Source organism: Erpetoichthys calabaricus, chromosome 14, assembly GCF_900747795.2.
Source record: "Erpetoichthys calabaricus chromosome 14, fErpCal1.3, whole genome shotgun sequence".
NCBI classification, from domain to species: Eukaryota; Metazoa; Chordata; class Cladistia; order Polypteriformes; family Polypteridae; genus Erpetoichthys; species Erpetoichthys calabaricus.
This window is the reverse complement of record NC_041407.2, coordinates 2,263,296-2,291,157: the sequence shown is the minus strand read 5'-3', so window position 1 is coordinate 2,291,157 and position 27,862 is coordinate 2,263,296. Positions and strand designations below refer to the sequence as shown.

At 45.9% G+C, this 27,862-nt stretch overlaps 2 protein-coding genes across 2 annotated transcripts in view; one reads left to right on the top strand and one right to left on the bottom strand.

The window, feature by feature from the left end:
- mprip (myosin phosphatase Rho interacting protein) overlaps positions 1 to 27,862 on the top strand; it is a 438,384-nt gene that overhangs the window by 22,445 nt on the left and 388,077 nt on the right. The gene's annotated exons all lie outside the window — the stretch shown is intronic.
- Positions 1 to 27,862, bottom strand: part of LOC114664408 (glucagon-like peptide 2 receptor) — a 38,598-nt gene that overhangs the window by 4,215 nt on the left and 6,521 nt on the right. Inside the window, exons 2-9 of the mRNA XM_051918816.1 lie at positions 12,547 to 12,643; positions 11,746 to 11,850; positions 8,851 to 8,975; positions 7,469 to 7,575; positions 5,470 to 5,626; positions 4,664 to 4,823; positions 3,121 to 3,181; positions 158 to 227 (exon numbers count right to left, since the gene is read on the bottom strand). Coding sequence (XP_051774776.1) covers positions 158 to 227; positions 3,121 to 3,181; positions 4,664 to 4,823; positions 5,470 to 5,626; positions 7,469 to 7,575; positions 8,851 to 8,975; positions 11,746 to 11,850; positions 12,547 to 12,643 — 882 coding nt within the window. The remainder of the gene's footprint in view (positions 1 to 157; positions 228 to 3,120; positions 3,182 to 4,663; positions 4,824 to 5,469; positions 5,627 to 7,468; positions 7,576 to 8,850; positions 8,976 to 11,745; positions 11,851 to 12,546; positions 12,644 to 27,862) is intronic.

Here is a 27,862-nt window from a genome sequence, read left to right as displayed (position 1 = left end):
TAAGTCCATACAAATAGCACTGGGTGCAAGCTGGGAACCAAATATGAATGGGGTGCCAGTCTACCACACACACGCCCACCCACAATTCCTCTTATTCTTTTTCCATGCTGGATGGAACCATAAGGCCTTAATCATCTGACCGTGAAGCGGTTCTTACTGCAAAAGGAAGCATCATGGGTCCTCTGATGATCCACCAGATCCTCATGTCAATGTTTGTTCCCCAGCACCTATAAATAAATGAAAGAAAGACTTCACTTGGTGAGATGAAAGATGAATGCAGTTCTGCAGCTTGGCCAGTAGGTGGTGCTCTTGTGTCAGGCCAGAAGAAGCAGTTAAGCATTCAAATTGTGCGCAAAGCCCCGCCTCCTCTGGATTGCTTTTAAAATGTGACCGCCTCCTCCACCAATCACAGCCTTGTCGTTTAGGGGCTTCTTTACATGCATGGCAGGGCTTCATTCGATTCTGCGTGACATTCAGTCCACTCTCGGCTCTGCATTGTAACAGGATTTACTAGGACAGCTACTATATAAAAACATGAACTGTGAGTGGGGCTGCATACCGTAGCCTAATTCAGTGGTCCCCAAGTTCAGTCCTGGGGGGCCCCCTTGTGGCTGCAGGTTTTTGTTCCAACCAGCTTACCTTCAATTGATCTCATTGTTTAATTAGCTGTCCTTTCATTTATTTTGCTTTTAGAAAACTGCATTTGTGATATATATGCATTTATACACAATTAAAACATACTCCTATTTTTTGCATTATTTTTCAACGCTTACCTCTGTCATTCTCCTTTAAATTCACTTTTTCTGTGGAGGTTGCTCTCTTAATAATATCAGAATACTGGCAGTTAATGACAAGCTTTGCAGATGCCAGTGCAAGTAATAAAATATATTTGTAGAAATAAAAGGCATATGTCACTGTTATATGCAATTTGGTATGCAATTGGTAAAGGCGGTGTTATTGTTTGAGATGCACCATCTGTTGGAATGACAAATGCAATGCACTTTATTACTACAAATGTTTGGGATGCGCCATCTGTTAGAATGAGAAATGCAATGCATTTTATTACTACCAATGTTTGTGATGCGCCATCTGTTGGAATGAGAAATGCAATGCATTTTATTACTACCAATGTTTGTGATGCGCCATCTGTTGAAATGACAAATGCAATGCATTTTATTACTACAAACGTCTGCAATGTGGCATGTGTTGGAATGACAAATGTAATGCACTTTATTATTACAAATATTTGTGATGTGCCATCTGTTGGAATGACAAAAGCAATGTATTTTATTGCTACAAATGTTTGTAATGCGACATCTATTGGAATGACAAATGCAGTGCATTTTCTTACTACAAATGTTTGGGATGTGCAAAATGTTGGAATGAGAAATGCAATGTATTTTATTACTACCAATGTTTGTGATGTGCTATCTGTTGGAATGACAAATGTGATGCATTTTTTATTACTACATATGTTTGGGATGTACCATCTGTTGGAATGACAAATGCACTGCATTTTATTACTACAAATGTCTGCGATGTGGCGTCTGTTGGAATGACAAATGCAATGCATATGGCTCTGTTATGTGGCATTTGGTGTGGACTTTGTAAAAGCAGTGTTAATGTTTGTGATGCGCCATCTGTTGAAATGACAAATGTAATGCATTTTGTTACTACCAATGTTTGTGATGTGCCATCTGTTGGAATGACAAATGTAATGCATTTTGTTACTACCAATGTTTGTGATGTGCCATCTGTTGGAATGACAAATGTAATGCATTTTTTATTACTACAAACATCTGCGATGTGCCGTCTGTTGGAATGACAAATGCAATGCACTTTATTAGTACAAATGCTAGTGATGTGCCATCTGTTGAAATGACAAATGTAATGCAAATGGCTCTGTTATATGGCATTTGGTGAAGGATTTGTAAAAGCAGTGTTAATGTTTGTGACGCACCACCTGTTGGAATGACAACTGCTGTGTATTTTATTACTCCCTATGTTTATAATGCAACATCTCCTGGAATGACAGAGGCATAGCAACTGGATGGACACACAGACAGAGTCACAGGCACTTTTTCTTTTTTTAAGGTGGACTGTATGTTTAATGATGAAAATTATCTGTCCACTTTCAAACCCTAGCACTGTGAAAGCAGCACTGGGTATAAGACAACCCAACCCTGGGTGGGGTGCCAGGTCCTGCGCACAGCCACATTCATGCTCATATATGTTATTATTTCAGATTAGTAATTTTAATGTAATGTTTTTCTTTTTTAGTTTATTCTTATAGCATTCAGCTATTTACAAAAGGGTGGAGCATCCTGCACATTTACAGGGTAAGCAACAGCCATTAGAATGATGTTTTAATCCACACATTCCTTGATAGACGTCATCCATCCGCTACTGAACCTGTAAAATTCACTTCAGGGTGAATCAGCCCTGGAGAGGATGCCAGGCCATCTCACTGGACCAAGTAAGAGCTGCCCAAACACGCACATCTTTGGGGTGTGTTGGGGGGGGTACCTGGAGGAAAACCCCCTGCATGCACTTCAGCCTCGCCAGTATTCGTTATGGGAGAGCTCAAGAGCGCCCCCCGTCACCCGCAGTGGACATTGAGAAGATGTCCAGTCCCCACACAGGAGACATTAGGACTCAAACTGGTGTCTCTTTTGCTGTGAGGCTGCAGCACTAACCACTGCGCCACCTCATAAACTGATGACAATGGCCGCCTCATTTTCATACGCTGTACGGTATAAAGCATCCAGACGCCTCGGCGGTGCCCCTAGTGCATGACTGTAGAATTTCTTCATGTAGAAGTGTTGGCACTTAGGTGCCATCTCCCTCTTCCATTTTATCAAATTGTTTGCTGCTGGGGTGGCCGTCAGAGCTAATTAGATAATCGAGCTGTCGCCATTTGCTCCTATCTCTACTTAATAACTCGTTAAGAGCCTGTAATTATGATGCCATTATGCTAATTTGTTGTTAAATTGGATGAAAATGAAAAAGAAATCAGTCTGCCAATACGTCCACCCACAGAGGTGCAGGATCATCACGAGTGCTGGGTACATGCACATTCACGGCGTGTTATTAGTAATTTCACAGAAGACAAAGACTCACCCGTCGTTTTCCAATAAAGCTTTGGCCGTGATCCAGGGAACGACAAACAGAACTGGAGAGCCTTGGAGGAAACATGAGAAGAGGAATGGAGTCAGTACAGTTAAGAGCAAAATGGTGTCATGAGGCACAAAGTGATGAGGGGCTGAGGCTCTGGGATGGCAGGTTCAGGGCCAATCCTCACACTGCCACATCTACATCTGTGAAATGCCCATAGGTCTCTCACTGGGCATCCGTGATATAATAAATGGAAGGAACCATTGCGATGAGGGCACTATAGAGACTCATGGCAAACTCTCTCACTGGCTTAATGATGGCAGAGGGGCAGCAGCCTGAAGCCTGCTATTGGTCAACGTTAATAGAAAGATGGCATCATCAATGGGGGGCACTATATACATTCAAAGTGAGCTTATGTTTGTGGTTTCAGGATGTCCCCTCACACCCACTTTATAATGTCTGCCCCTAAGAAGGAGGCATGCCAGGTGAAGTGGGCATCTCACCTATCAAGCCTCCTTAAGGCCCAGCCAGGCACTGCCAGTGTTTTAGTAAATGTGAGGACAACTGTTATGCCATCCATGTAGGGCACTGTATAAACTTATGGTGGGACAAAGATTTGTGCCCAGTCCTAGTGCAGGCATTATGAGGGTGGCTCCTGTAGGGGTAAACAGGAATGAAGACTGGCATTGGCCAGTGTAAAGAACTTACTACATCATCCATGTTAGGTGCTATATAAATATGAAGTGGGCCTATGGAAGTGGGTTCAGGGTCTTGGAGTATAACAAGGAGTTATGCCAAGTAGGCATCTCATCAATGAAGTTGATTGAGATCTTCCATTGGCAGATGCCACCAGCTTATAGTGAAAGTGAGATATTCTTTAAGGAAAACAATGGCATCCGTGCATGCAGGGCGCTATAAAGGTGACACCGGGGATGTGATTCCTGGAGTGCAGAGTTACATCGCTCCTAGTGGATTTTGTTTTACCCCATCATGCCTTGTACTGCCATACCATCCCACCCAGAGTCGTTTGCAGCCCTGCATTCAGTAGAGCTGGGTTTGGCTCCACCACCCTGAATGGGTACCCATTGGGTTTAAGAAAAGAATTGATTGTGGGTCTGAGCCCCATTACGACCCAAATGGAAGTGAAGCAGATCCAGCCATCCATGTTTTGAACCCCAAAAGCAGTGCTGAGGGGAAGCAATGGGTGCCAGGCAGCCCCTTGGACCATGCAGTGCTCTCGTGGGTCACTAATGGGCACAGCATGTGCTACTCTCTCTATGGAACTGGCAGGTTCTCCCTTTGTCTTGGAGGGTTTTCATCTGGTAACTCGGATTTCCCCCACCACCTCCCAAAGACGTCAAACTGGCACCATCGGCGGGTGACGGAGTTGGTGACTGCACCTGGGCACTGCTGGATACCCCTGAATGGGATTAATCAGATATGTGTGTATACCGCATCGCTTACACCTATTTGCATACACTTGAGAGATCAGAGATCATTGGCTGCCACCTTAAATGCGGGCGCACTCCACTTACTTCTTTCTACTCACCCCAGCCAATCAGCATGTACTTCCTCATGAGCCGCGTCTCTGAAAGCACAGATGAGAAGAGCAAGGTATGGAGGTAGAGGCCCTCGACTAACAGCCAAAACATGTTGGCGCCGACAGAGTAGTGCATGAAGACATGCGTGGCACGGCATGCGGTTGTGATCTGCGGGAAGAAAATCACGTCATTGTCGGCACACGGGCAGCTCTGCCACAGATACAGCTCCCTCATTGCCATTTCCACTCCATAACCCCTTGCAACATTTTACACTTACATGATGATTTTGGACTGAGAAGGTGTTTCTATTTGTATCCCACTACTGACACCATGGGAGCAAATGTCAGTCAGTCATTGTTCCAACCCGCTATATCCTAACACAGGGTCACGGGGGTCTGCTGGAGCCAATCCCAGCCAGCACAGGGTGTAAGACAAGAAGAAACCCCTGGCAGGGCACCAGACCACCGCAGGGCGCACACACACACACACACACACACACACACACACACACCAAACACACACTTGGTACAATTTAAGATTGCCAATGCACCTAACCTGCATGTCTTTGGACTGTGGGAGGAAACCCACGCAGACACGGGGAGAACATGCAAACTCACACAGGGAGGACACAGGGAGCAAACCCAGGTCTCCTTACTGCGCCACCGTGCCATCCTGGGAGTAAATGTCCCGTACAGTTTTAGAGAGTGGACGCCCACTTCGTTCTCATAGACATCACCAAGGCTGCTCACACCCCACTTCACACACCAACGTTCTTACATTTTGGACAGTGAACGCCACCCCGTGGGCTGCTAACCTCAGAGTTGAAGTAGTAACGCCATCCAGTTTCTTCGGTGGGCCTCTGAGAGTAGGTGATGTGTAAGAGAAGGTCCTTCACCAGGACCACCATGGCGCGCAGCATGAAGGAGGCAAACAAGTGGACGTGGATTTGGTTGCGGGTGCAATGGAGCTTACTGCAGACACAAAGGAAGACACAATGAACAAGGGGGACTTAATGACATAATGGAGGAACGAGCAGAGCCCCGGGCCAGTGCTTCAATACACAAAATGAGGAAGAAGAAGAAGAAGAATCCGGTCACAGGTGGATTGTGGGAATAAATGAAGTCACTACTGTCAGATATCGGCATGAGCCCATCTTTATGTGCAAGGCAGGGGCTCAAGATACCGAAAAGCTCCCTTGTTGCACCCACCCATCCATTATGACGCACTGCTTTGTGCAGTCCAGCCTATCCCAGAAGCATTCGGCACAAGGCAGCAGTCACCTTAACACTGGGGTAATGGAGGATTGTCCCAATCAAAGCAACCTGCATGTCCTTAACTTGGAAGAGGACAAATGCAGAAGTAGTTTGGAGTCAACTCACAAGAGCAAGTGGAGAACATGCCAACTCCACACTGGCAGTGCCTGGGGCAGGGAATCAGGCCGGTGTTCTGTTCACAAGTCAGCTAACTCCCCCTAGTGGTAACACTACATACAGGGCGAGCCAAAATGAAGTACCCCCTTTCTCAAGGTTAGAGGCAGCCGAGTGGGTGGGGTGGGGTGGGGTGGGTGGTCCTTTGATAGGCGATCCCTTGTAGTTTTCAGCCGCCAACCTGCCTTGGTCCGCTGCGCAACGTTGCTTTCGCGCTCTTCTTCAAAAACCACAAATCCATCATCCCTCCGCGACGCATCTACAGCATTCCCCCTGACGGCGACATCCCAAATCGGAAAACAGTTTTTCAGTGGGGGGTTAAGTTTAGACAGACGGGTGCAACACTGAACGGAGAATCTCCAGGCCGTCCTCACTCAAACAAACGCCTGAAAACACCCAAGCTGTCAGGGCATCCATTGTGCAGTCTGCTAGACGTTCAGCGCACGTCTGCCTCAGGCATTCCCAACACGTCTTTGATTTTGCACGAGGGCCTTCATTTCCATCCCCACAACATAACGGCAGCGCAGGAACTCCCTGAGAGAGACTGGCAGAGCCATAGAGAGTTGTGCGCCAACATTCTGCAAACCGCTCATTGAGATGCCATCGTCATGTGACATCAGCGACGAGGCTCATTTCCATTTCAATGGTTGCGTCAATAAGCAAAACTTGTGGTACTGGGCTGAAACCGACCCTCATGAACTTCATCAGAGACCCGTGGTACACGTGGTACAGTTTGGGGTGCCATTGCAGAATTTAGGGGGGGAGCAACGGTTACCATCACTTCAGAACGTAACATTGAAATGCTGGAGAACTTTCTGGAAGAAATGGATGTGGTGGATGCCTGGAGCGACGGAGATCCATGCAGGTTTAACGGGAGATGTTTTCGGGGATGTTCGCCCAATCTCGCTCGAAGGTATACAGACACCCACCTCAAAACCTTGAAGCCCTCAGGGACGCCATTTGCCATGAAATCACCGAACGAGTTCAGAATGAATCGCTAATGATGTCCTCCACCTCGAAGACCTCATTTTTAACAACAAATCTATCGCGTATCCCCTCCCTTTCTTGTGCCGTAATGAGGTTTCTTTTATCTTGTAGCGTTTTTGTAGAATGAACGTTCTTTTCGGCAGCACAACACTTTTCAGACCCACTTGCCCCAAGTCAGGCTACTCAGGGTTAACCGCCAGGCCACCGCGGCCCTCGTGCCTGTTCTGCAAAGTTCAATTGCATAGCACTGACGGTCTTAACAGGACACGTCCAACGGCTGCCACGACTGAGTGTGCCATCCACGATTCACAAAAAAAGAATGGCCGCACCGCACTCCCCCATTAGCAAGATGTCGGAGACGTGACACGACGGGCAGGTCAGTCTCTGCGGCTCACTTACCTGACAAACATGAGGATGAACACGGCCAACGACAGGGACAGCAGCGACAGCGAGTAGCCGATCGTCGAGATATAGCGCAAGGTGGTCAGCAGGACGTGCTGCTTCTCCTGTTGAGGAAGACAGACGGGAGGGCATCAGAGGGGGGCCACAATTCACACCACATCATGTGATCAATCATTTTCCAAACCCGCTTAATCCAGAGCTGGGAGGCTAAACCCATCCCAGCAAGCAGTGGGCACAAAGCAGGAACAATTCCTGGACAGGGTGCCAGTCCATCACAGGGTGAAATCACACACATCAGGGGGGCATACCTGCATGTCTTTGGACTGAGGGGCGCAAACCCACACGGATATGCGAGGAACGTGCAAACTCCACGGTGGGGGGTGGGGGTCTCCCTGTTAACAGGTAGCAGCACTAGCAATGTGCCACCATGCCACCTACCCACCCACCCACCCATCAATATGTTGGTTTGATGTATTGTGACATACTGGTTAAGACATTTGGACTTGAAATGCTAAGGCTGAGGGTTCAAATCCCACTACTGACACCATGTGACCCTCAGCAGCCAACTGGAGAAACAGAAGAAACAAAACTAATGGCGTCTCAAATATTGTAAGTCACCTCAGATAAAGGTGTTTGTTAACTAATAAGTCAGAATAATAGAGTGCCCTTCTCGGACCCCCGGCCCTCTACATCTCTTTAAGGGTCTCCCATCAGGTCACAGCCAATAAGATTTGGATTCTCATCTCAGTACTTTACAACCCGCACACCACCACACAATATGGCGGTGGTGTCACGCAATCAGGAATTTCTGTGCGCTTTAGAGAAGAGACTGAGCCAAATGGAGAGAGTGTGACTCCCCCCACCATGATCAACGGAAGGGGGTCACCACAGAATTAACATCCCCCCCCCCCTCACCTGACCCACCATGGCGTTCGTCACTTCAACTACTGACTTCAAAGATCAAAGCCACAGCTCAGTGGGCACCTCGCCTCATCTTGATGGGTTTTGGTCCCCCAGTTTACATTCCATTTGAATCTCATGTTATTGTCGTCAGCACCTGTTTCTACCGTGCACCCTCTGTCTTGTTGGTAATGGTGTGGCAAACCTGTACAGAGCCTAACAGCTGTAGGGTGCCAGTCGAAGGGCATGCGGAAATCACGTAATGTGACATCAGCCTAACCACAATGTGCCATGCTGGAGCTCAGCCTGGGCATGAAAGCCATACATACAAAGAGCAGAAAGTGAAATGCACCAGCAGGTGGTGCTGTAGGCTCTCCCCCGACTGGCCGACGTTTTGGGCCCACTTCCAGCTCCTTAACCCTTCCTGTGCCTCCTCCTCCTCCTTCTGCCAGTCCCACAAATACAAAGCACCGACTTACTTGCTGCTGGAAGTGATGGTACTGCTCAGAGCACTCCGAGTGATCGCGCCAAATCTCTTTGGTGCCCCCTACGGTCAGCCAGGTGCCATTTTCTGCACAGTATCTGTACAGCTTTCCAGCACGCCCTGAAATGAAGAAGCTGGTGAGAGGTGCTGTGGACAACTTGAAGAAAGTATGCAGTTGAGCGCGGCCTCTTTCATCCATCCATCCATTTCTAAAACAGCCTTCATGCAGTTGAATCTGAATGGGACACAAACCGACTCACACCCACACACGCTGGGCTAACTGTATTACAGCAAAACGCAACACAACCCAATGTAATAAAGCACAACATAACAGAATGTAACATAACAAGAGCACAATACAACAGAAACCAGCAGAACACAATGTGGCCTTCTACAACACATTATGGAACATCATTTAACACAATGAAACCAAACACAACCCAATGAAACACAACACAAGGTAACCTAACACAGCGTAACACAACTGAATACAACAGAAACCAGCAGACCACAATGTCACCTTCTACAACACAGCATTACATAACACAACACAACATTAGGCAACATATACAATACGACAACATTTAACACAATGAAACCTAACACTACTTGGCAAAATACAGAATAATTCAGCCCAACATAATATAAGGTAACCTAACACAACATAATACAAAGAATACAACATAAACCAGCAGAATACAATGTCACCTTCTACAACACAGCATTACATAATGCAACACAACATTAGGCAACATATACAATACAACATCATTTCACATAATGAAACCAAACACAAAACAACATAATGCAACACAACACAAGGTAAGGTAACCTAACACTGTGTAATACAACATAAACCAGCACAACACAATGTGGCCTTCTACAACACATTATGGAACATCATTTCACACAATGAAACCAAACACAACACAACCCAATGTAACAAAATACCAGGTAACCTAACACAGTGTAACACAACTGAATACAACATAAACCAGCAGAACACAATGTCACCTTCTACAACACAGCACAACAAAACAACCCAATGAAACACAACAGAAGGTAAGGTAACCTAACAGTGTAATACAACGCAACACAACATAAACCAGCAGAACACAGCGTAACCTTCTACAACACAGCATTACATAACGTAACACAACATTAGGCAACACATACAATACAACATCACTTAACACAATGAAACCAAACACAAAACAATATAATGCAACACAACACAAGGTAAGGTAACCTAACACAGTGTAATACAACATAAACCAGCAGAACACAATGTGATCTTCTACAACACAGTACAGCAAAACATCATGCAACATCATTTAACACAATGAAACCAAACACAACACAACCCAATGTAACACAACACCAGGTAACCTAACACAGCGTAACGCAACTGAATACAACAGAAACCAGCAGAACACAATGTGACCTTCTACAACACAGCATTACATAACATAACACAACATTAGGCAACATATACAATACAACATCATTTAACACAATGAAACCTAACACAACATAATGTAACACTACCTGGCATAATACAGAATAATTCAGCCCAACATAATACAAGGTATACAACACTGCATAACACAACGTAACCTTATACAACGCAGCATTACATAATGTAACACAACACATATAATTCAACACAATATAACCTAATACAACATAATTTAACACAATGTAACCTAACACAAAACATCATAAATGTAACACTACTCAGCACAATACAGAATAAAGCAACAAAATGTGCACAACACAGAGCAACATAACACAATGCAACCTTAGACAACATAACATAATACTGTATGACACAATGTAACACAACACGGTCCAACAAAACATAATGCAACATATATAATACAACATGATTTAACACAATGTAACCTAACATAAAACTACAATATACAAAACAGCATAACATAATGTAACAATGCACAGCACAATACAATATAATGCAACACAACATAACACAACGTAATCTTATACAACACACTACAACTCAGCATTCCATAATGTAAATCAAACACATATAATACAACATGATCTAACACAATGTAACCTAATGCAAAACATCGTAAAACAAAAAACACAATGTAACACAATACATTATAACAATACAACAAAATGCAACACAACAACACAGTGCAACAAAATGAAATACAGCAGAGCATAATGCAACGTTGAACAGCAAGAAATGACCGCTCTTATTATTTTAGCATAACGATATAACACAGCATGATGTAAATACAGCACTACACAACACAAGGTAACCTAATGCAAAATAAAAACCCACAACGTAATGTAACACATAAGAACAAAAAAGAGGTTAACGTAATAAAACATACCACAACAGGACATCATTAAGCGCAGCACACATTAACACAACACAACCCTAAGTGAGTGACCCCAACAACACGTCAGACCCCAACATTACAAAGCCAACACGCCAGAACACCCAGCTCAGCAATTTCCGTTTTCTTTGGCCGTGTGCTCTTCAGACAACACAACAGTCGACTGTCCAGTGTGACCCCCCACAAGCCCACCTCACGAGACCCCTAGAGGCCGGCTGTGTCTCTGCGAGGCCTCACCACTGAAGCCCGAGCGCAGCCTCCACTCCCAGACGTTTTTTCATTTTCCCCTGAGATTTTCCAGATCTGCGTTTCTCTCCATAAACGGCGCTTTGACAGACTTGAGAACTTCCACAACAGCTCGGCTCAATGGCTTTGATGCTCATACTTTGTATTAATATTCTTCATAATTAAGCCGCCTTGACAACACTCAGAGCCGGAGCCGGGCTTTCATTCCCCGAGTCGCGGTGCTGTGAAAATCTGATTAAAAAGCCATTAAAGAAACATGGAGCACATCTCACCTTCAGCAATCCAGGGCAGGTAAAACGGACAGGGCACAGAGACGTTCCCAGGAGGAGAATCCGGCCAGCAGGCAAACTGGTCAAATGTCCCATTGCAGAAGACTCCTGCAGCAGGGGACATAGAGCAGAGTCAGCATGGAGGCACTGGAAGAAGACCGACTGTGGGAGGAGGATGGGAGGTGCTGGGTGGCACAGGGGTCAAAGAGTGAGCAGTTTGATTGGTCGAGGGTATGTTGGGTAAGAGTGTGGCACGTGAATGGGCAAGTCAAGCAGCTTAAAAGGATCTACTGTGTCACTGGGAGAAGGGATATTGTGGAGTGGAGTGGTCTTGATGGGGTGGTGACGGAGTGAAGAAGGGGACGTGCTGAGCATCACAAGCAGCTGAAGTGTCTAATGGGAGCAGTGGGTGAGCTGTATGAGGTGCAGGACTCTAATGGGGTGAATGGGAAAGCTGGTGACAAGGGGGGCACGGTATGTTGAATTGGGTGTGTCCTGATTGGTGTCCTACTTTGGGCCGCGGTGTAAACTCTGAAGGTCCAATCATGCTTTTGTGGCCTTCGGGTCTTCCTATTGTGTTTTTGGGTGGGCCTCTGCTTGTCCCCATTGCCACATGGTCACAATCTGACGGGTCACCTTTGGTGTGCTCCTCAGCAGCCTCCAAAGTCTTTCTAACTGCTTGATAACTCCTTTATGAACACACCTGCCCCCAAAGCCTCGGAGTAATGGAGGCCAAATCCCCTCAAATCCCTGTATATGGAGGGCACTGCATGCCCATTTGAATCCCAATGCTAAAGCTCTCACCAGTTCTGTGTGGGCTCCTCGATGCCAACATGTTGGTGCAGTTTGTCTTGTATTCGTACCACTTCCCGATCGTCTGGTCAAGCAGGGACCCTGTGGCCTGTGGGAGGAAGAGTGAAAGTCAACTGGGTGAAAACGGGTTAATGAAAACATGAAGTGATCACCGATGAGTTCAGTCCATCCGTTAGTCGGTCAATTCATCTTCATGCACCTTTGTGGCAGGCGATTGTCTTTGAAGGGTCTGACGAAGACTATCAGAAGGTGACAGAGCAGACGCCCCCCCTTCTAATGTGTCTTTGACCATGGGCTGGCAGCAGAGTGACCAGCATCTGAGCTTAGCAGATCATAAAACCCAAAACCAGCCCCGCAGCTGCTGTGTTGTTTCAAATTTTTTTTTGCTTTTAAATGACATTTTTCTGTTTTATTGAAACATGAGAATTTTTCCATATGGCCCTTCATTGTCAAATAATATTAAAAAGTATGAAAGCAATTCCCCCCCCCATGACACCTTTCTCATTCTCTTTATCTCCAATAACCAGACTACAAGGTCCAGGGATGCGGAGGCTTCATCACAAAGCACGCTGGCATACTGGCATGGGGCTGAGAGGAGCGCCCTCTGCTGGTCCCAGCTAACCCTGCAGTCATGAGCCCCAGTTTCTCATTAATCATAGTGGAGTTTCCCACTATGAAAGACAGGGGGCCCCTTTGTCTTCCACGTTGGAACTCCCTGCTCGAGCCCAGATTAAGACCCCCACAGGCCCCTTAACAGAGGGCACATCAGACTTGTAACAATGCAGTGCATGGACACCCAGCCAGCAGTATTGCCACTCTTGCTTTGGTTACCTCGAGTAGGGGGAGTCATTTTGGTTTGTGGAGACTCAAGCCATTGAGCATGGGAATTGGCATGGGTTGTGCCCCCCACCCACCCACTCCTTTTAGTTATTTTAGTATGCAGAGAATTCATCGTCCCATCAAGCTGGGAGGCAGAGATTGGTAGAAAGGCCTCCCTTGTCATCATGGGCCCCAGAACACCCTGATGGATAATCCACCACCCTGTCTCTGCTGTCACCTAATGATTTCAAGGGACAGGAACACCAAACTCCCAAGTCCGTGTGACATTCTCCACTTTCTGGAGCACAATATGAAGAAGTGTCACACTGCCCCCTGGTGGCTGGCACTTAGAAGGATCTCCAGTTCCTTGGGGGGGGGGGGGTTCTGTTTTGATGCCCCCCCTTACTTTAGGAGAGTTCTCAGCTGAGCAGCTTGGCATTACATGAACTGAGTGCACTTACACCAAGACCCCCAAAGACCCTGTGTTAGAAAAAAGTAGTTTGAAAAATGAACGAATGAGAAAGAGCAAGTGGCTGAAAGAATCAATGAGTGAGTGAGTGAAGTAACGACTGACTGAAAAAATGACAGAACAGTGACTGAGAAAGTAAGTGATCAAGTAAATGAACGAATGAACGATTAAAATGAAGGAGTAACTAGTTAAACAAACAAGTGAATGAATACATGAATGAGTGGGGATGTAGGAATTAATAATTCGATGAATGAGTGTGTGAATGAGTCAGCAAAAGAAAGAACGAGTGAGACAGAGGAGCTGGACAAATGAATCAATGAGTAGGTGAATGAATGAACAGACGAGCGAATGGGTGAGTGAATTAATGACTGAGCAAATGAACGAATAAGTGAGTGAATGAGTAAGTGATGAATTAAATGAACGAGTAATTGGACAAACAAATGAATGTGAGTGAATGGCCGCACGTATTAGCGACAGGACGATGTCGACTGACGTAGGCGTGAGTGTGTGCCGAGTGTGCGCCCAGGGCACGTCTCCGGTGTCGCGAGGTGACGAGTGGCAGGCTGACTCTGTCCCAAACGCTTGGCATCGATGACTTTGCTTGGTGACCTCATTAGAGTGTAATTACGCTAAACACGCCGCTCTCGCCACGGCACACATTATTCAATATCCAATTAGGCGTCAGAATGACTTGGCCAGCTCAATTCATTAACTTCATAAAGCTTTCACAGAAATGAATTAAAAGCACAAATCAGTCCAGAGAGAGGCTGCTGTGCCAATGGGGACATTCTGAAGGCACCTTATGGGTGAGTTTCATCATCTTCTCAATCCTGAGGCATACTGCACTCGCATTAAGGGGGGGGGGGGGGGGGGGGGGGGCCTGGCGTTCCTTGGTGCCACACGAGTCCCTTCCACACATCATGGCCACGACCCAGAAGTGAAAGGCTCGTTTTGGCACAAGTCTCTACTCGGGTCACATACCCACTTGTATGCCCCACACAAAGCCCTCAACCTTGGGCTCCCCTCCATTGCCTTTCCTCTAACTCGCCAATGAACTTGGGTCACAGTGCGGATTTAAAGCCCCCTCTTTAGGGTTGGGGCAGCTGTATTTTCACTAGGGGGGACCCCCCTCCCAGATTACAGCTCCCTCTAGTGGGTTGCCTACCACTGCCAGATCTTCCATCTTAATAAGCTCCACTGGCAAAGTGCTGTTAGGCTACCTGATGGCAAACAAATGGGGTTCCGGTCCACCGGATCTACCTTCATGACAGGATAAGCATTTGTGTGTTCGTCAAGTTGCTACATCTGTCATTTCAAAAGATTACACATCACAAACATTTATAGATACAAAATGCATTGCACTGTCATTCCAACAGATGGCGCATCACAAACATTAACCCTGCTTTTACAAATGGCATATAACAGAGACATACATATTGTGTGGTACACTGCAAATGTTAACGCTGGGGTCTTCATTGATTACTTAGACATCAACCTGTCTTTGTCCAGGAAGGGCTGCTAGTCTATTGGTCAAGACAGTTAAATAACGAAGGGACCGAATGAGAAGTAAAGAAACGGCAAACACATTTGGAGGAAAACCGAACACAATAATTGAAAAAATTACAGAGCAAAGGCCCTGGCACGGTGCTGGATAGCTCCTTCAGGGATATGACATCCATCCAAGCCACCTGCATGGAATTAGAAGGTTGGCGGGATTCCCAGAATCCTTTGGTCACTTCTTGTAACAACTGTAGATGCTCTGGAAGAGAAGGTGAGCAGCCACTCGTGTAGGTGGTTGGGGCCACCAAAGCATCTGAGTAACATCGCCCAGCACGGCCACACTGACAAACTGCAACTCCAACTGAAATCTTGGAAAGAGGAGTCAAAGTGATGGGGACCAGTGGAGTGTTAGTGGACCAATGCTGGGATTATGAGGACAGGCAGGAAATGGGAGGAAATCCAGCAAGCAGAAGCGAGAATGCACCATAATGGACCGCTCCAGCGTGGTTACACTTGGAAGAGCCAGGCTGGGGTTCTTCGTCACATCCTATATAAAGGATCCAAAGAAGCAGGAGCGCCAAAAGTATGTGGAGGAACTGAGAACAAGCAGGGCAGTCAGGATAAAACACCAAAGTGCCTGGACGAGATGGGACAAAGAAAAGACATCTTGGAAAACTGAGCCGCACCAAATCAACTTCCTCATCCAGTCAACGAACAACATGGCTACCAAGGCCTACCAACCTTGTATACCCGGGGAGGATCAGAACCACCAGCTTGTTCTCTCTGCTCAGAGCCCCAGGACCCTGAAACACAACCCAAGAGAAAGCTCAAAAGATTAAGCAGGTGGTCAAAGTTGCTGGGTCACGATCAAATTGTGAAGGCAACTGAACAGACCACCCGTGAAGTACAAGAACTATCCAAACAATCTTGGGCCTCCGAGACTCTTATCACCTTCGTCAGAGCTGGAGAACAGCTGCCTCCCACCACAAGACCACCTTACCAGAGATAGGCCCATATCTCAGGAGTCGAAAATGACAATGAACTGCAATGACCACCCTCAGACCAGATCACGCCACGTGACAGGGCCTTGGGAGGACCACCTTAAAGATGCTTTGAAAGGAAGCTCTGCAAGTATGAGAGGCAGGGCCGCCGGTCTGGATGGACAGAAAGGTGAGTTGAGGTTCGGACACGGAGGGGTGGGGGGGGTTTGTGGCTGCCTCAGCACACTGGGCATTGAAAGACAGATGAAGTGGACAGCCATCCATGAAAGCGCCAATGTGGCACCGTGCGTGTTAAGAGAACCAGGAAATGAGGACTGCGTGTGTCAATGTGAACTGGCGGCCCACCCAGGGCTGCCCCTAAATTGGATTAAGTGGCTCTTCTTGCCTTATCTTCTGTTCTGTTCTCCTTACTCGGCCCCTGGCAGGTTTGAAATAAATTGGCATCAGAACAGCGCTCACCGCATGCAATTATTTAGTTTGTTATTTTAGGATTTTAAAACAAATAACAGCTTGAATATGAGCAGAAGATTCAATTTGAAAAGAGCATAAGCGCGATAAGCGTGAGAGGGTAGAACTGAGAGGCCACTAATCCCGGCGGATGGCCGCCTTCGCCTTATTTAAAGTGTAATTGCCTCTCGCGCAGCGGCCTCCGGGCTAATCACCTTAGTGGTGTTGGCTTTCAGCTGAACCCACCTTTAATGCCGCCGCTTAATTGACTCCTCAAATGTAATTATCTCGTTCCCTCCGACACCGCGGTGATCATGCAACACGCAGAATGGCAGTGCGCCCAAAGTCGGGCGGTCTGCTTCGCGTCATGCCGAGGTATTTTAGCCGCTTCTGTGGCGAGACACAAAGCAGACCCCCATAGAGCGGGCTGTTTATCACCACCTCTAATGGGGTCGAGAGGGGGGCCCGGGGAGGCACCGATCAGTAAGCGGCACTTGGTCCATAAAATGAACAGTTGATAAAACCCACTTACAGCATTATGAACATCATATGGTCACAGATAAGACGTCATTTAGCAGACATGGACAATTAAGAACTCCGATTAGCACACCTGTGGGGTCATTTAAAGCAAATCAAAAGATAAAAACGGAGGGATGGGGAATGGGAAATCCAGCAGAAGACACGCAGGGCTTGGGCTGAGCCTCCAAATACACCAAGGAGAGAGCAAGAGACCGAGGGGCGAGCTCAGAGGGGTATAAGGACACGTCTTCTGCGGTCATCTTGAGCCTTGACTTGTGGATGTTAGTGTGAGTAGAGGGGCTCAGGTGGTCCTGGTACATTGATACACTCAAGAAGAAGCATGATTTGATTAATAAATACATTTCAGCATTAGTACAATTGTGAGCTTATATAGCGCCTTTCTTAGATTGACACCCAGCCTAAGGCAAGAGCTATAATCACCTCTTCTGTTTCCCCCGTAGACCAGAGGACGAGCCCTGGGACAGACCACAACGTCACTTCCAACACGAACCTGGAGGTCCCACCCCTTCCAACTCACTTAAACCACAAAGGCACCCATCTGAAGAGACGTCCTTATTGCTGCCCTTTTTTTCCCCCCCCAACTTCATTTTGGGGTAACTGCTTAGTCCCCAACTCTTTATGATTTTCGGGTTATTTGTACACACTTGCACACTATGGCTATTTTACAAATGGAACCTAAAAGATGATGGAACACAGCTATTCCATAGTGCGAAGAGATTCTTTATAGTGCCTTTCATTAGTGGATGTCAAATTACATCACAGTTGCAGTACATTTAACTGACGTGTGCTTATAAATATGTCAAAATCTGATAACTCAGGGTGACACAGTTCTACCGGGGTGGGGGGGGGGGGGGGGGTTGGGTGGGGGTGCTTGAATTAACAGTCCAATATGTGATTTCATACAACACCTTTCAGTAATGAATTCTAGTCTACATCACATTTAAAATACAGGTCCTTTTCATTTATTTATTTGTGATTTTATATAGCGCCTTTCCTGAATAACCGCTAAACTACATCACAGTCGTAGTACAATGGATTTACTTATGTAGAGAAATATTTTACAAATGAAGGGTCACAGGGTTACACGGCTCTTCAGTGATGGAGAATGGACAGACAACTGCAATTTTATATAGCACCTTTCAAGAGGAAACAGCAACCAAGGTGAAATTGAAATATTTGCATATGTAAATTTTATACAAATTTAGGCCAAGCAGGTGATGTAATTTGCTCAGGGAAACACTTGTTTTGTAGAGAGAAATTTACAGACAAACATGATTTTATGCAGCACCCTTCAATAGCAAAGTCAAATTTTACATTTGATTTTATGTGTGTGTGTGTATGAGAGAGATAGATAGAGAGATAGATAGATAGATAGATAGATAGATAGATAGATAGATAGATAGATAGATAGATAGAATTTGGTATAGTAGGCAGGATAGCTAGATATATAGAATTTGGTATAGTAGGCAGGATTAGATAGATAGATAGATAGATAGATAGATAGATAGATAGATAGATAGATAGATAGATAGATAGATAGATAGATAGATAGAATTTGGTATAGTAGGCAGGATAGCTAGATATATAGAATTTGGTATAGTAGGCAGGATTAGATAGATAGATAGATAGATAGATAGATAGATAGATAGATAGATAGATAGATAGATAGATAGATGTGGAAGTATGTGTCTGTCTGTCTGTCCGGCCAGGAAGTGTGAGGCTACAGCAATGCAGCTCAAAGAGCTAGCAGCAAGGCGGCCCCAAGTTAACAAGTTGGTGACAAACTCGCTTATCTGCTGATAGACAAGTGGGCACATCCATAGTGTATAGTCACACACATAAACTTGGGAGGCAGCCAAATGACCTGAAAGCGAGTAGTCCCACACCAGATCAGGGGGTGTCGGAGTACGTGGACTTATTTTCTCACTTTCCTGCAGACCGTTCACGGGAAATTCCGCCTGGCACTGATGACATCATTTCCAGTTCCAGCCCCTTTGAGGACATCACTTCCAGTCCCGAACCCATGGAGGAGGACCCTTCCAGGTCCAGCCCTTTTGATGACATCACGTCCGGGTCTGAGCCTATAGAGGAAGATCCTTCGGTTCCTGCCCCTCTGATAATATTATATCCAGTTTTGGCCTTTAAAGCCTCCATCTTAGACTTGTACTCATCAGTGCAATTCTATAATAACCCATTTGCAGCCAGAGAGAATATACGGGTGGCTGCCCCAAACCTTTTTATGACTTGTTGGTCTAATTGTTCTGACAATATAGGCCTGATCACAATCTGATATTTGGGAGGTTACCTACCAGTTTACACTTACAGTATGGTGGGTTGGCCAGTTGGCAGGATTCCGCCACGCCCTCTCCGTTGCGAGGAGCAGATTATAGACATGATATAGAGTACGTGCCAAATAATATAAGGAATACACGACACGTGTTTCGCCCTAACTGGGGCTCTTCCGGTGTATGCACTTTTACTTCCCATTGTGGGGATCGAACATCCGGTGTCAGCAAGTGTTACCTGATAGGTAACCACCCCAAATATCAGATTGTGATCAGGCCTACGCATGAAATACTCAGATCCTATCAAGTAGGCAATCCGGCCGCCATGGCACAACATCTGAAGCTTTGCCTTAGCTGCAGACATCCATGATTCGATCCCCGTAAGGGGAAGCAAAAGTTTGTACAGCTGAGGAGCCCCAATTAGGGCAAAACACATGTCGTGTGTATTTTTTGGCAGATACTATATAACGTGTGTGTGTGCGTATTACAGATTGGGAGCAGGCCGGTGACATGCCTTCTTCAGTGAAACAAACTACTTCAGTGATGTATCAAACAAACTTGTGATTACATTATATAGTGCCTTTCAATTGTGACTGCCTGCCTAATTCACATTTAAAGTATTTATGACTTATATAATTAACAACAATTCAGAACTAAGCAGGTGTCACGTCTTCCATGGTGGAGATTTCACACAGTGTCTTATTGTGAATTTCCCCTTGGGATTAATAAAGTATCTATCTATCTTTATCACAGTGGACTTACCTCACTTAGTAGTCGTTGTTCTCCCCTTTAGGCGACACTTGCAGTCAGTAATATGACGACGTCCCCCTGACAGGCCACCCGCCCGTGTCCCAAAGGTTTCCAATACAAGCACCGCAAAGCGTCTTGAGGTGCTGTTGACTACGGAATGGCACTGTAAAGCACCTTGTTGTTTGCTTGTGTTTCAGGCCTGGTGCCCACCCTATGCCAAGTGCCTGGATGGCCGAGTGTAACTCGATATAAGCACGCTGAAGAGTCCTGCACTCCCTGCAGTCACTTGTGTCTGAGCTCAATGGCTTGAAGAGCAGTTTACATAAAGTGTTCAATGGCAGCACTGGGAGGCTGCCAAGAGGAAAACAGGAAAAGGCGATTTTAAATATCAGCCATGAAGTATGATAGTAGAATGAAGGAAAAGTTAAAAAATAAAAATAAGGGGAACATCTGGGGGACACGTCACCAGTGCCAAACAACACCAATCCTGTTCCTGTGTAGTGCACACTAAAGTATGAATTGCTAACCCAAAGAGAGAGGCTGAACCACAGCACCGTCACTTCAGTCTCCAGCAGGGGCTCGCTAGGTGGCCATCAGAGACCTCTGCTCCACTGCTCACCTCTCAGAGCCCCTCCACACTTCGAGCTGGGTGTCCATTCCCAGGATTCAGTGCACACACCGTGGTGAGACTAGTGCCGTCCGCAGCGTAGGAGTTCTTGTATTAAATAATGCCAGTGATTTAACGTATCAGCGGTTAGACCGACATGGTCACACTCATCAAACAATATAAACAGGATTTCAAGGGCGAAACTTACATATGGAGGCCACTGCACAAAGTTACACAAGAGACTCTGCAGAAGAGACGCTCCGAGATAAAGTCACAAACACGCCTCATGCCTCCTGCTTAGTACAACTCAGAGTCGTCTGGGGCACAAGGCGGGAAGGAGCCAACACAGAATGGGACGCCTGTTCATTAACATGCACACTCGCACTGTGACTTTCAAATTGCCACCAACAATTGTTATTTACAAGAATACATCACACCTTCTCTTTGATTGCTGTCAGATATGGTGGTCCCTTATAGACACAGCCCATGATCAGTGGGCAAAATACTCCATTACTTTAGTTAGGGGGGTCCCATTAGTGTTCCAGACCATGGCTGAACCCTGAAATCTTAATTCTTGTACTGCAGAATAGCCAATAGAGACACTGACCTGTGAGGAAACAGGCAGGTGAGTGTCTGCAGTGGAAGGGGGGGAAGGGTCTGTGGAGTGGTCTGCCTGCTACTATAAGAGATGCCCCTTGGGTCTCAGCTTTCAGATCCCGGCTGAAGACTCACTACTTCAGTTTAGCACACCCTGACTAGAGCTGCTGATTAACTGTGCAGTCATTAGCACTAAAACAGAAGTAACATCCATCCATTTTCCAACCCGCTGAATCTGAACACAGGGTCACGGGGGTCTGCTGGAGCCAATCCCAGCCAACACAGGGCACAAGGCAGGAACCAATCCCAGGCAGGGTGCCAACCCACCACAGGACACACACAAACACACCAAGGCCAAATTAGAATCGCCAATCCACCTAACCTGCATGTCTTTGGACTGTGGGAGGAAACCGGAGCGCCCGGAGGAGACCCACGCAGACACGGGGAGAACATGCAAACTCCACGCAGGGAGGACCCGGGAGGCGAACCTAGGTCTCCTTACTGCGAGGCAGCAGCACTACCCACTGCACCACCGTGCTGCCCCAGAAGTAACATGAGAGTTAGAATTTGTTACTATCCTCACCTATTCCGTTTCTCTTCTCAGTACTCAAATGTGGCACTTGGTGCCATGGCCCACTTGCCAAGTTGTTTTGCCTGCCTAAGGTAAAGTCATCTCTGATGGAGGATCGCAGGAATCGTGGGGTAGAGGGGTCCTTTCGTCAGATTGGCTGGCCCAGCTCTGACTCAACTGTGGAATGGCCAATAGGGAGAGGCAGCTTGATGGCCGAGGTCTCCAGGACTCTAAACAAATCCAAATCATATTATGGGATATCATCCATCTATTATCCAACCCGCTATATCCTAACTACAGGGTCAAGGGGGTCTGCTGGAGCCAAGCCCAGCCAACACAGGGTGCAAGGCAGGAACAAAATCGCAGGCAGGGCGCCAGCCCACCACAGGGCACACATACACACACCAAGCACACACTAGGGACAATTTTAGGATCACCAGTGCACCTAACCTGCATGTCTTTGGACTGTTGGAGGAAACTCACACAGACACGGGGAAAACATGCAAACTCCACGCAGGGAGGACCCAGGAAGCGAACCCAGACGGGTCTCCTTATTGCGAGGCAGCAGTGGTTATTATTGTTATCATTTATAATATGAGGGTTGTCATGGATGGCCGGGATCTACTGTTAAATTCTGCTCCCCAAAATTTGTATTTTTGTACTTTTTTGAGGTTTTGTTCTGTTCTGTGTATTGTATTGGCCCCCCCCCCCTTCTTTTTGACACCCACTGAATGCCCAACCTACCTGGAAAAGGGGTCTCTTTTTGAACTGCCTTTCCCGAGGTTTCATCCATTTACTCCCCTTTTTTTTGGGAGAGTTTTTCCTTGTCTTCTTAGAGAGTCAAGGCTGGGGGGGCTGTCACGGTGGCGCAGTGGGTAGCGCTGCTGCCTCGCATGCGTGGAGTTTGCATGCTCTCCTGGTGTCTGTGTGGGTTTCCTCCGGGTGCTCCAGTTTCCTCCCACAGTCCAAAGACATGCAGGTTGGGTGCATTGGCCATTCTAAATTGCCCCAAGTGTGTGCTTGGTGTGTGGGTGTGTGTCCTGTGGTGGGCTGGTGCCCTGCCCAGGGACTGTTTCCTGCCTTGCACCCTGTGTTGGCTGGGTTTGGCTCCAGCAGATCCCTGTGACCCTGTAGTTAGGATAGGGGACGGAGTAGTGGCTCTGAGGCTAGGGATCTGCACTGGCAATCGGAAAGGTTGCTGGCTCGAATCCCATAAATGCCAATAGGGACTCTGCTCTGTTGGGCCCTTAAGCAAGGCCCTTAACCTGCAATTGCTCAGCACTTTGAGTAGTGAGAAAAGAGCTATATAAATGCAAAACATTATTAAATTATTATATAGCGGGTTGGATAATGGATGGACGTATTGTATTGTAATGGGGGAAGCCACATCAAAGGGCTGGGCTTAAAAGGGCCAGAGGTCTCAGATCGGACTTGTCAAGTAAAATCCCAGGTCTGAGATTCACCGCGTTTCAATTACAACATGACTAACTTCATCTTTCCTGGATTTCCCTTTAGCCCCAAAAAAATCTTCTCGGTGGAGTCTGTTTTCTTATAGAATTTCTTCTTTACATTCACTTCTTGTTTTAAGCCTTAGTTTAAATGTTAACAAACAGCCTTTACAAGGACATGGAACTGCTGCTAGTCAGAGTTCCAGTCCTTCCTCTTCCAGACCTGAGGCCGTTACAAGGGGTTGACTTCAGTCAGGATATGCGGATCATAAGTAGACAAATCACATCACACAGGGCTACACAATCTGAAAGTAAAAAGCCGCGATGTCAATTTCAGACCACCATCACGCACAACGGGCACTTTCCATGAGATATGGGCACTTAGAACACTGTGCTAAAATGGTGATTTTAACATACAAATGAAAAACCAAATCTCCGCAGGCTGGCACTGCAGCTCTGGTTAATTAAGAGGACAGAAGGCATTACTCAGCGTTGCTTGCCCGAGTGTCTAATTTGCTCGCTGTTAATTGACAATTATTAGGATACAATGAAGGAAGCCAGTGGCACAGATAAAGGGTAAAATAAAAGGAAAACAGCAAGAGAGGGTTATGAATGTAAAGTTATAGCAAACACAGAATTTGTTTCTAAATGCCATAAATATAAAAATCATGCGGCTGTGCAGAATAAGACTAAAGTCCAGCTAATAAAATGAGATCAGTCATTATCAATTTTTTACCACTGGTTGTGAATTTGGTGGGAAGAAAAACCTGCAGCCACAGTGGCGCCCCCGGACCAAGTTTGGGAACCACTGGTTTAGACCAGGGGTGTCGAAGTCCAGTCCTGGAGGGCCGCAGTGGCTGCAGGTTTTCTTTCTAACCATCTTCTTAATTAGAGACCATTTTTTGATGTTAATTAACTTCTTTAGCTTGACTCATGCCCCTTAGTTGTTTTTTTCCTTAATTGGCAGACATAAAACAAGCAGGACATGACCAGCTCACCTGTACCCATCACATAAAATCTGAAAATAAAGACGAAGGTCTCAGTAAGGTTGATCTCTCAGGTTATCAAAACATTTTGACGGAGTTCTTAGAAAAAAACAGAACATCAACAGTTTTGGAAATGTCTGCTGTGGCAGAATGGGAGCAGCAACAAGCCATGGAATTGAATAAGGGGTTTAATTAACAGCAAGAATCAGCTTCTCATTAAGGAACTGGCTGGAGTGTGAAGCCCCAATTTAGCGGTTCATCTGTTGGCTCGTTTCAGGTCTCATTTTTGTTTGGCTGTCACTTAATGAAGAAAAGAATCAATTCAGAAGGCTTAATCCTTAAAAACAGGGCTATTAAAATAGAGGGAAAACAAGTTAATTAGCAGTGAAAACTGGACACTGATTAGGAAAAGGGTTAGAATGAAAACCTGCAGACACTGCGGCCCTTCAGGCCTGGAGTTTTGACACCCGTGGTTTAGACATTTCTTCAGTTTCCGATTCGGCTTCAGTCTCTCCAGGCCCCACTGAAATCAGTGCAATAGGCCAGCTGTGCCAATTCCACCCCTGGGTGAAGGAGTTAACAGCGAGATGGAGGTCCCACAGCACTCCTGAAGTCTCCTATCACCGTCCACTCTGATGAGAGAAGCTCTTCATCTTTAGGCAGGCAGTGTGGCAAAGTGATTAAGGCTTTGGAACTCACACCCTGAAACTGTGGGCTCAAATCCCACTACTGACACCACTGTGTGGCCCCGAGCAAGTCATGTGACCTGCCTGTGTGCTCCAATTGGAAAAACCAGACGAAATGGAACCAAATTGCATCATAAATGTTGTATGGTGCCTTGGGTAAAGGTGTCAGCCAAACCAGTAAATCTTATGACTTTCAGCCCCATAGCACTCATTTAAATAGAGCGCAATGGTCAAATTATGACAAAGTGGCTGCATTTACTGAAGCAAAAGTCCACAAAGAGCGATTTTCAAAGTTACAGTAATACATATTTTAAATGAATTTCTATTAAGTGCACTTTTACATATTTTGTAAATTTTATTATACTATAATTTGTGCACCTTACATTTGAAACAACTATGTGCACCTTACATTTTATTTATTTGGATGTTTAAATTTATTTTTTATGACTTTCTTCTAGATTCCACACAGTCTATTATGGTATTTTACTTATAAAATTAGAAAATTTTAAAAAATTTAAATTCTCCCTGTTGATATTATTTTAGACTCTTTGCCAAAATGATAGCAATTAAATTTTGCCACATCAGGACTACTGGGTGAGTTGGAGGGCCTATTGAGTGGTTTGTCTAGACCTGGGGTGTCCAATGGCGCAGTGGCTGAAGGTTTTCATTCTAACCAATCTCTTAAATTGGTAACTAGTCACTTCTGCTAATTAACTTCTTTCGCCTTAGTTTTAAATTAACTTGACTTGGCCCCCTCAGTTGTTCCTTTTCCCTTAAGTATCTCCCAAACAATAATGAGACATGAAACAAGTCGCCACATGACCAGCTCTCACCTGCGTCCATCACACGATATCTGAAAATAAAGAAAGGTGAAGGTCTCAGTAAGGCTGATCTCTCAGGTCACCAAAATTTTTTAACGTTGGTGTTCTTGGAAAAAAACAGAAAATCAACAGTTTTGGAAAAGTCTGTTGTGGCAGAATGTGTGCAGCAACAAGTTGTGGAATTAAATAACGGGTTTAATTTCCAGTAAGAATTGGCTTCTCATTAAGAAACTGGTTGGAGTTTGAGGCCACAATTTGGCTGGTTAGCGGTCGGCTCATTTCACTTCTCATTTCTGTTTTGCTGTCATTTAATGAAGAAAAGAATCAATTCAGAGGACTGAATCCTTAAAAACGGGGGGGGGGGGGGGGGGGGGGGGGGGCTATTAAAATGAAGGGAAAAGAAGATAGAGATAGATACTTTATTAATCCCAATGGGAAATTCACAATTAAATTCACAGTTAAAGCAGTTCTTACCCATTCCAGTGTTGGGCTTCATGGGGGAGGCGCCTCGGTTACTTCATTTTTGGAGTTTAAAATTATTAGACTGACCTACCCCAACCACAAATACTAACCTTAAACGTTTGTGGGGGTAAAGCATAGTTGTCTATAGGTCCCTAATGTTAATGTCCCCTTTGGGTGCCAAATGTTAAAAACGACAGTCCGATTTGCGTCACGATAATAGAAAAGGGTACTTGCCGTCCGTTTAGTACAAAAGTAACTAAGTTAATTAGCACTGAAACCTGGTCACTGGTAGCAATTGGGTTAGAATGAAATCATGCAGCCACCGCAGCCCTCCAGGCTTGAAGTTCGACATCCGTGGTTTAGGCCCTCAGAGTCACAAGAATCGCCACCAGAGCACATCACACCATCTCTGTACTTATAAACCACACCACGAGCCAAGTTTTTAAAATAAGTTTCACCGTCATCAGTTTCGTCATACTGATTACATTTTACCATTTTGGTTATTCTACCACTTTTGCAGTATCATTTTAAGGTAACATAAACAACTAACATACACGCCGACTTCTAACAACGACACGCGCCGACGACTCCTACTTATACATTTTCTCTTGAAGTCTCCGCCCCCTTTCTCGAATCTTCTTCAGACTTATCTAAGGACGCGGCCAGACACGTGACTGCCACTCAAACTCCTTTGCCCCGCCCAAGTCCGAGAGGCGCTCGCTCACCGCTACCTTCCCGCCCAGACTCTGAGGTGCCGCCGCCAGTCATAGTCTGCGTCTGCGTCTGCGCAGAGTGATGGAGAAATACAAAAAGCTCATTTTAAGCGGATTTTTTAGCTTGATGTCTTAAATGGACCTCTCGTGAAGGTACTGTGGTTATAACTGACTGACTGTTGTGCGGGTGTGGAGTCCCGTTTTTAATAAGCTTTCCTTCGGCGAGCGCTCATTTGGTAACGGGACGCACGGTTCAAGCAATTCTCCGCTGCCGCCTACCGGGCGGTTGCTTGCCGCTGCACTTGCCGTAATGTTACAGTGCTTTCTTTCCCTTAAACCCAGCAATGGGCGCTGAGTGATTTGTAACAGTAGAACATGTTTTAAACAGTTATTTTTACCAGCGCCATGTCAAGGTGTTCTTCCTGCCTTGCGACCCTGCCCTGGATAAGCGGCTTAAGTAAATATTTAGGGGCGCCCCACTGTGTTGATTTTCATATACTTTCAGGGGTCTGCAGAAACTTTGGTGGTCCCCTTCTTTCACACCTTGCCTAGAATCTACCTGGCACCGAGTAGTCCCTAAGGTGTAGTGGCCAAAGCCATCCCAG